At 28.4% G+C, this 8,975-nt stretch overlaps 3 protein-coding genes across 4 annotated transcripts in view; 2 read left to right on the forward strand and 1 right to left on the reverse strand.

Annotated features, from left to right (window-relative positions):
- Window positions 1-98: 98 nt before the first annotated feature.
- On the forward strand, window positions 99-2,398 carry LOC106786377 (E3 ubiquitin-protein ligase TM129). Its single transcript, XM_014747678.1, has 6 exons — window positions 99-421; window positions 507-756; window positions 840-1,029; window positions 1,098-1,292; window positions 1,353-1,501; window positions 1,594-2,398. The coding sequence occupies exons 1-6, from the start codon at window positions 220-222 to the stop codon at window positions 1,715-1,717; spliced, it is 1,110 nt and encodes a 369-aa protein (XP_014603164.1). The 5' UTR covers window positions 99-219; the 3' UTR covers window positions 1,718-2,398.
- A 130-nt stretch (window positions 2,399-2,528) lies between these two features.
- On the reverse strand, window positions 2,529-7,215 carry LOC106786376 (DNA-directed RNA polymerase II subunit RPB2). The gene is made up of 10 exons (XM_014747677.1): window positions 7,065-7,215; window positions 6,553-6,954; window positions 6,290-6,444; window positions 6,047-6,205; window positions 4,746-5,965; window positions 4,443-4,665; window positions 3,898-4,359; window positions 3,488-3,830; window positions 3,133-3,391; window positions 2,529-3,018 (listed from the first exon to the last, which is right to left on the reverse strand). The coding sequence occupies exons 1-10, from the start codon at window positions 7,081-7,083 to the stop codon at window positions 2,733-2,735; spliced, it is 3,528 nt and encodes a 1,175-aa protein (XP_014603163.1). The 5' UTR covers window positions 7,084-7,215; the 3' UTR covers window positions 2,529-2,732.
- Window positions 7,216-7,594: 379 nt separating this feature from the next.
- LOC106786348 (uncharacterized protein C3orf18-like) overlaps window positions 7,595-8,975 on the forward strand; it is a 2,648-nt gene continuing 1,267 nt past the window's right edge. Inside the window, exon 1 of one of the 2 annotated variants that reach the window (XM_014747612.1) lies at window positions 7,595-8,535. In XM_014747612.1, the coding sequence (XP_014603098.1) occupies window positions 8,173-8,535 (363 nt within the window). In that variant the 5' untranslated portion in view covers window positions 7,595-8,172. The remainder of the gene's footprint in view (window positions 8,536-8,975) is intronic. The other variant, XM_014747611.1, reaches the window with a different exon arrangement.

Genomic DNA, 8,975 nt, shown 5'->3' on the forward strand with positions numbered 1-8,975 from the left:
AAATTTAAAATGAACTTTTTTACTATTTTGTAGGGAACTATAATTTTGAATGTTTGACAAGGTGATATTCATTATTATTACAATAATTATTATTATTATTGTTATGATTATTTTGTTAGAAAAAATAAAAGAATCTAATTTAAGTGAAGTTGTATTAACCTTTTACATTTTGTGACTTAAGTGTTGTCTAAACTAATATTATAAACTTTTTAGTAAAAGATGTCCGCTTACTTATTTTATACGTTAATTTATTGTTTAATATCCGGTTGCATTATTTATCCACCAGTGGAATTTGTTTCTGCTGGTCTAACAATAAAATCATTATTTGCAAGTTGGTTGGGTAGTGAAACTGAATCTTTTATAAATTATCATATTAAGAGGAGTGTTTTTACGTTATTCATACATTCCATATTGCCATTTGGTAAAATTAATTAATTTTTAAATAATACAAATAAATTAAACAAATCAGATTAAAACCTATAGTACCATATTAATTTTATTTTTAGGATATATTTTAGGTTTGATATTATTTGATCATATTGATGCAAACAAAATACAATTGTTCTATCAAAGTCCTCTATGGTTAACTGTTGTCATTGTTACAATAGCAGGACCGGCATATGTCTTATATAGAATTTTTAAATGGTCTAAGAATGATTGGAAGATGCATCCGATAATACAAAATCTTTTAATTTATACTGATAATAATGCTAATTGGAAGTCTGTTGCATCTCAAATTGATGTAGAATACAAAAGGTTCATAATTTGATACAATAATTCGTATAAATTCATATAAATTTAATGGATTACGTTGACAATAATAAATGAACTTATTTTAGAATAGATAAAATCATAATTGATACAAATAGCATCACTAGAGTTATTGTAACAGATAATTGGATAATTAAAATAACTTCTTATAAACTGTACATTGCACAACACAACGATACTGCTTTAATAGTAAGCAGAAGTGATTCTCATGCCCTGTCTCCTTCATTTAGGGGCGAAATCCAGTTTATTAATATTGAGGTATCATTTATTTATTAATTTAAATATATATTATTGTTTATCGAATAAAAAGAAAAATGATAATCTAGGTAAAACCTACCAGGGAAAGAGCAGAATATTTTGATATAAGAATAAGTACATTTGCCTTCAAAGATTTTCAAGACAAAGTACAACAGCAAATTGTCATTTTACAAGATGTTCCTTTTCATAGAACATTGTTGGATAGATTTATTGATGTCTTTAAAGAACAAGCATCAGAAAACCCTATTTATGAAACTGCAATGGTAACAAATATTTCAATATTTAATGATGCATCCTATTTATTACTATATTTTATTAAATAGGAATTAGAGCAGTGTATGGGTTGTATGCAAGTAAAATCTAATGTTAAGCTAAATAAATATTGTGGAAATATTACTGATGGACCAAGTAATGATGAATGTACAACTTGCCATTGTCGGCCAATGTGGTGTATTGAATGTATGGCAAAATGGTTTGTTTTTTCGAGTTATTTCTTAAAGTAATGACTTTTTTTTGTTATAACCAAATTAACTTTTAACTTCCAAACATTTTTGTTGAACATAGGTTTGCGTCCAAGCAAAATGAGAATACACCAGAAATATGGTTGTCTTCCAAATGTACTTGCCCTGTGTGCAGGGCAAAATTTTGTATCTTGGATGTATGTCCTGTACGAAGTATTGACACATAAATTGTAATTATATAAATATATTAGAACAATTCTATATTCTTTCATAAACAGATATATTTTAAAATTTATAATTTTATATGATAAAGATACATTTCTTAATTAAAAAAGTAAATAATTGAGATATGTGGGTATACATGCGATTTTGGAGTTTGGATTAAGAAAAATCGGATTAAAACTCTTATGCTACAATTTAAGTCCTGACAGCACGTGCCATAATAAACAACGAAAAACATTTAATTGTTTAGTTGCATGCTCCAAGTTGAGTTAATCACATACATCTTATAACATCTACATACATGTATGGTGCACAATTTATTTAATACTACAGAGTCTCTGGGAAACAATTTAAAACAAACTGATTTATCAGGGAATAAATAAACGAATCAGTAGCATTTTATCTTAAATATTTGAATAAGTGCCTATTTTAAATTATTAAAAAGTTTTGAAAAAGCTGACAAAAATGATTAATCTTCAATCGTATAAAATTTTTCAAAATAACATAGTCCATATGATTATATAAGGATTTACTTCTAATACTTTTAGAAAATATATTTAAAAGTACGGATTTTACTAACATAACACTAATGTGTAACTAAAATGGAATGGCATCGACGACAATTGATCCAGGAACCTGACTCGTGTTTTTTACATTTAGCTCAATAAATGTACCATGATTCTCAACCGTGGTTTTTATATATAACCAGAATCCTTTTATCACTAGTCTGACGCGATATTGTAGGTCAAAAGATCAATAGAATTAATTATATTTACATGTCTTGTAAAAGCTAATGTTTCGAATGAAAATCAATTATTATGTGATGTGTTTTTTTTGTTTTTATATAATATACAATATAAAGATTTTGTATTCCTTATTAACAAATATAATATCAAATTTGACAAAAATTCTGTATAATAATAATACAATTATTTTATTTAAATTCAATTAAAAAATAGATCTAACTAGATCTAACAAATAATACTTAAATACTTAAGAGTGTAATTACATTACATATATTTATGTTACCATTAATCTTGGTGCAATGTTCATAGACATTAATTCTTGGAAAAGTAATTTAGCCGCATACGGTAATCTAACTTGCGAGATCTGCGTTTTGTTTTTACAACCTCTACATTCAAACGTATTATTACGTAAGACAGCTATAGCAATTAATCCACAGAAATTGCATAAATGAATTCTATATGGATCAGAAACTTCGAATAAACGTTCTCTTAAAAATTGAGCGGCACCATGTGAAATTTGGCAATCGCGTTCCATTTCACCAAAACGCAACCCACCATCTCTGTTAAATAAATAAAAAAAACAATGCTATTATATACTTTTCTACTATAAAGTAATAAACATTTTTTCTTATAAAATAATATCACAAAATAAATTTGTAATTAAGTTTACTAACCTTGCTCTACCTTCCATTGGTTGTCGAACTAAAATCTGTACAGGTCCTCTTGCTCTACTATGAATTTTATCATCTACCATATGCTTTAAACGTTGATAATAAGTCGGTCCTAAGAAAACTTGAGCATTAATTTTACGACCTGTATGTCCATTATACATAACTTCGTTGCCTCTTAATTGATATCCATATTCTTGTAAAAGCGTCGAAATTTTTTGTACGTTTACGGCATCGTTAAACGGAGTAGCATCACCAATTTCACCTATATAATTTCAATAAAAAGTATAAATTATATAAAATAGTGTTTCTATAAAAAAGAAATATTTTATTTTTATATAATGCATATTATAATGCATACCTTTATTTGCTGAAACTTTTCCTTGAATACATTCGATCAAGTGACCAATGGTCATACGAGATGGGATAGCATGAGGATTAATAATTATATCAGGCGTTAGCCCTTCGCATGAAAATGGCATATCTTCTTGTCTGTATTGAATACCACAAGTACCTTTTTGTCCGTGACGTGAAGCAAATTTATCACCAATTTGCGGTATGCGTACGCTACGAACTCTAATCTTACAAAATTTGTATCCCTCGCTATTCAGTGTTAACATAACTTGATCTACAATTCCAGTTTCACTATTACGTAAGAAAGTAGATGCATCCCTTTTTATAAAACGTTTGGTTGTACTGTCCAACTGTAAATATTTATAATATGTTATGAAATGCAAATATAGTATATTATATAATTCTTATAATATTTACCTCATCATCTGTTTCTGGAAGAGTAATAGTTTTGCCTATTACAACATCATCACCTGATACACGAATGCCAGGAGCGATAATTCCATCATCGTCTAATTTATCGTATATAGCATTGCGCATTCCTTGGCAAGTTTGTCTTGTAGGTTTTTCAAATTGTTCTTCCTGATCACCAATTCTTTTAGATTCAGAATCCTTATAAGATCGGTAAAAGACAGATCTAAAGAAACCTCTTTCAACTGCGCTGGCATTAAGAATAACACTATCTTCTTGATTGTATCCAGTATAGCATAAAATAGCAACAATACTGTTAATTCCTGCTGGAAGCTCTCTAAATCTAAGATATTCCATAGATCTAGTAGTAACTAATGGCTTATGAGGATAATAAAGTACGTGAGCTAAAGTGTCCATTCGAACATGGTAGTTTGTTATATAAACTCCCATAGCTTGTTTACCCATAGCACTCTTTAACATAGAAAAAAAAGATAAAAATATTTTACATCTAAAATATAATCTGAATATTGTATATATAAGATAATCAAATTTACCTGATAAGTATTCCTAGGACTTTGATTATGATCAGGGAATGGAATAATAGAAGCGCAAACTCCTAGAATCATGGCCGGATGAATTTCACAATGTGTATAAGTTGTACAATAAGCATATTCCTTTTCTTGCCTAAGATCTTCGGGTGACATAGCAATCATGACAGTCTCTTCTTCAAGTGTATCTATATATTCTACTACTCCACTACCTACTAATTCTTGCCATCTACAATAAATGATTACAATGCATAAAATTTATTAAAAAATATAAAAGAAAGAAAGAAAAAGATATATTTTTAAGCATACCCATCATTATTGTAATCTCTTTCCTTTAACATGTCAATGTGTCTCTTTTTTAACAATAAATTTTGTCCTTCTACAATTAACAGAGGCCTACTGATTCTTCCAGCATCTGTATATATTCTTATCTCACGATCTCTAATATCTCGGATCATTGATACCTCAGACACAATAATGTCCATTTGTCTTCTTAATTTACGCAAAGTAGCCATTAATTGATCTGGATCTCTGTGAATTCCAACCCAGCAACCATTGACAAATATTTTGGTAGCATCAGCAATTGCACTAGGTGCTATTTCTTCCAAATTTTCCATAGACCATTCTTCTAAAAACTCTAATATCGGAGATGGCTGAGATCCAACGCTAATGTATGCCATCAATGCCAAATTTTTAACTAAGCCAACAGCTGCACCTTCTGGAGTTTCTGCAGGACACAGCATACCCCATAAAGTGTTATGTAACTGACGTGGTTTGGCAAGTTTTCCATCTCTTCCAATTGGAGAGTTAACTCTTCTTAAATGTGATAAAGTAGATGCAAAAGTTAATCTATTCAACACTTGTGAAACTCCAGCTCTTGCTTGATGAGCTTTCTTTTGATCTCCCCAATTACCAGTAGCCAGGGAATACCTCAGACCGTCGGTAATTATTTTAGTTTTAATAGCAAGTTCAAGATTAAAATCTTTACCTCGATCTATAAATTTCTGTGCATACAAGCGTACTTCTTTCATAAGATTTTTGAATAAACCTCTGAATAAAAATGCTAACAAAGGTCCAGCCAAATCTAATCTTTTATTGCCGTAATGATCACGATCATCCAATTCTCTTCGTCCTAAAGATGCTGATAATAATCTATGTACCATATAACCAAGGAAATAGGCCTTTTTTGTTTCACAAAAATCACTTATACCAACATGAGGTAACATTTCCTTTTGTAAGATTTCTCTAGCATACTTGATACGTTTTTCTTTTGTTACACCAGGTCTAGCACCTCGAGTACCAATAAAATTTAATGCTACATTTTGTTCTTGTATGACAAAGGCTTCATCTAATGACGGTTTTACCATTTCCATCATTTCGGGATCATCGAAGTCATAAATAATATGTTCAAGAATATCACGGTCAGCTACAAAACCAAGTGCACGAAAAACTATCATAATAGGTATTTCTTGCTTGATATAAGGTATGATAGCTATGATGCGTTGTCCAATCGCTGATTTTTTAATACTCTAAAATAATTAATAACAGTTATTATTTCAAAATAGATTAATAACATCTGAAATATCATTTTATATTATTGCAGTACATACGGCACCACTTTTTGCCATCATGTTAATCCATAATGTAGAAGTAGGACGTGAACTATGTTCCAAACAAGATCTAATTTCAGCTTTGTATGCATATTTACCATCCTTCATACTAAAAACATAAACTGTATTTGTCGCCATTTTCTCTTGTGCTATAAGTACCTTAATAACAAATAAATGAACATGTTAATACAATAAATAAACTAGAGTATACAAAAAAATGTTCAAAAATATATTTATAAATACTTTTTCGGATCCGTTAATGATGAAATAACCACCAGGATCAAGAGGACATTCATTTAATTCTGTTAAGTCTCGATCAGACAATCCAGCCAGGAGACAATACTTGGAACGTAACATTATTGGAATTTTTCCTATAAATGTTTTCTGATGTTGTGTTTCTGCAAATATAATTTTCAATTATTTCCATTATACTATCTGCTATAAATTTAATATAAAGATATTATTGCTGAGTCGAGTTATTGTTGATAATAGATATAATAACGAACCGATAGGATCTTCACCATCCTTTTCAATAGTTTTAGTTATATCAACATATAAAGGTGCTGAATAAGTTAAATTTCTAAGTCTAGCTTCATTCGGCATCATAGGCGATGGCGCACCATCTTTTTCCCAATGCGTCGGTTTAGACAAATAAATTTGTTCAAATTTCAATAAATGTCTAACAGGATTCTCTATTTCACCAGAAGTATGCTGAGCTTCTGCTTGTAAATCTATTTGTGGAGAATCTTCAACGATCCGTTGAACGGACATTTCAATGAATTCATCAAAACTATCAAGTTGTTGACGAACAAGACCTTTTTCATCGAAATAAGCGTTGATAACAATCCAACAAGCTTCTTGCCATAATTTCGAAGAAATTTCTTCGGCATCTTCATCGTCATACTGATCTGTACAAAAAATTGTTAAATTTATTGTATAGGGTTAGAATTCTTGATTTTCAATAATAACGAGAAATTGATAAGAAAAAGTTGAGATTATATTTAATTTGTTTATTTACCATCTTCGAGAGCATACATATTGCTTTTGTAAAACTATGTCAGTAATTTAGAAAGAAATATTTAAAATAACAATAAGCACTGAATACCAACTAATAGGTACACATAATGAAGAACAGTAGCATTAAACAGCTAGCAACTGCATTACACGCACGTGTATATGAGATGAAAACAGGGTGTCCAATAGTAACATATCACAAGACGTAAAAGTTAAAACAAAAATATCACTAATAAAATATAACTAAAATTTAGTGCGAATCTATTTCTGAAATCAGTAACTATTATTTATAGTTTTTTTAAAGATTAACCAATCATATTTCTTACATTAGTGGTACCCGATCTATGCAACCAATATAATTATATTTCATAGACTATTTAGGGAAATTTATAAAATTGTCAGTAGAGTTTGTCTCGTATATAAAAATGCAAAGCAGTTTAGAACAATTATTCATTTATTTGATATTTAGACAAACTTGTAACGATAATATTTAAATATAAATTAAAAATTATATATTTAATAAGTGCACATTAAATTATCACTAAAATCTACCATTAAATTTAATAAAACCGTTTTTTGTGAGTGTTAACTTTTAAAACGTTGAAGGTCACCATGCATTGATCATAATGATGCAACATTAGTGTGTTTTGTTCATTTTTATTTATACTAGTTTTTCTTTTACAAATTTTATTAAATTAGATGAACGGAGCTATTATACTTTTTCATCGAGTATTAATTAATTTTAAAATGTAGATCTCTTATTAAGTGTTATGAAGTTTTTAAAATTCACACACAACGTGCGTGCCATGAGAAATAATTTGTTATTAAAATTCGTGTTATTTACACATAAATATCGTTATATTTTTAACGATATTTCAGTGATAATATAGAAATATCATAACAATGGATTAAAGTAATTAATGTCTATTTATTGATATCTAATAATGTCTGCGAAGTATTCTCAAACTAAGAAGTAGTTACGAATTATAAATAAAGATAATAGTTAATTTAAAAAAAAAATTTAATTGGATAGATATAAAAAAAAATAATAAAAACAAAAAGAAAGATATCAATTTATTGTAAATTATGATTTGATTTATAATTAAATAGTAATGTGTATCGTAAATGAATTCATAGTAATTATGGAGAATATAGAAAATACAAGTTCGGTTTTTAAATTAATATCATTAACTGATTTGCCAAGTATTGCAACGAACTTTACATTAAACAGTACGTCTGAAACAGAAACAGAAATTCCAGAGGAAAGTAATAATGTGCAACAATTATGGAGTTTACCTAAAACAACCGTGACTTCATTGGAAGATACATCCTTACTATTTAACACATCAAGGAGTACTGTACATGTTGCCACAACAACGTTAGAGTCTGTTGATGAATTTGGACCACCAGAAGGGATAGAATATATTTTTGTACCACTTGGTGTTATGGTCTTCGTCATTGTATTATCTGCTGTGGTATGGACCATAATGTCATTAAACCATTAACATATTCTTTTTATTATCACATATGCTATCTCTTTATTTTATTTGCATTTGAACATAGTTTGATCTTTACTGCATTTTGTAAACATATTTAAAAGTAGAGATAAATATCTTATAAGATATTGATTTTGTTATAAATAAGCATGTATTTTATATTTAAATATCATACATTCTATCTGTCTATCTATCTATCTATCTATCTGTCTATCTATAGATATATGTGCCGGCAAATATAATAGTGGACTAATTGTAAGTCCAATAATTGGAAAAATAAATTTTATTATTTATTTTATACTAAAATTGTTTATATTATAAAATAAATTGTAAAATAAATTTGTCTAATTTTTTTACTTACAATTAGGCAATTATCATAATTACTGATACATGTATAAATAAATTTACTTTTAAATATA

Source organism: Polistes canadensis, unplaced genomic scaffold, assembly GCF_001313835.1.
Source record: "Polistes canadensis isolate GaletaPanama2010 unplaced genomic scaffold, ASM131383v1 scaffold_72, whole genome shotgun sequence".
In the NCBI taxonomy this organism is placed as follows: domain Eukaryota; kingdom Metazoa; phylum Arthropoda; class Insecta; order Hymenoptera; family Vespidae; genus Polistes; species Polistes canadensis.

Bases quoted from the DNA above. Each gene is read 5' to 3' on its own strand.
- LOC106786377 (XM_014747678.1), top strand. From the start codon at position 220: ATGTCCGCTTACTTATTTTATACGTTAATTTATTGTTTAATATCCGGT. The intron at 757-839 runs GTTCATAATTTG...AACTTATTTTAG, and splicing joins ATTGATGTAGAATACAAAAG to AATAGATAAAATCATAATTG. The intron at 1,502-1,593 runs GTTTGTTTTTTC...TGTTGAACATAG, and splicing joins ATTGAATGTATGGCAAAATG to GTTTGCGTCCAAGCAAAATG.
- LOC106786376 (XM_014747677.1), bottom strand. The intron at 4,666-4,745 runs GTATGCTTAAAA...CATTTATTGTAG, and splicing joins AGAGATTACAATAATGATGG to ATGGCAAGAATTAGTAGGTA. The intron at 3,019-3,132 runs GTTAGTAAACTT...TTTATTTAACAG, and splicing joins CCAATGGAAGGTAGAGCAAG to AGATGGTGGGTTGCGTTTTG.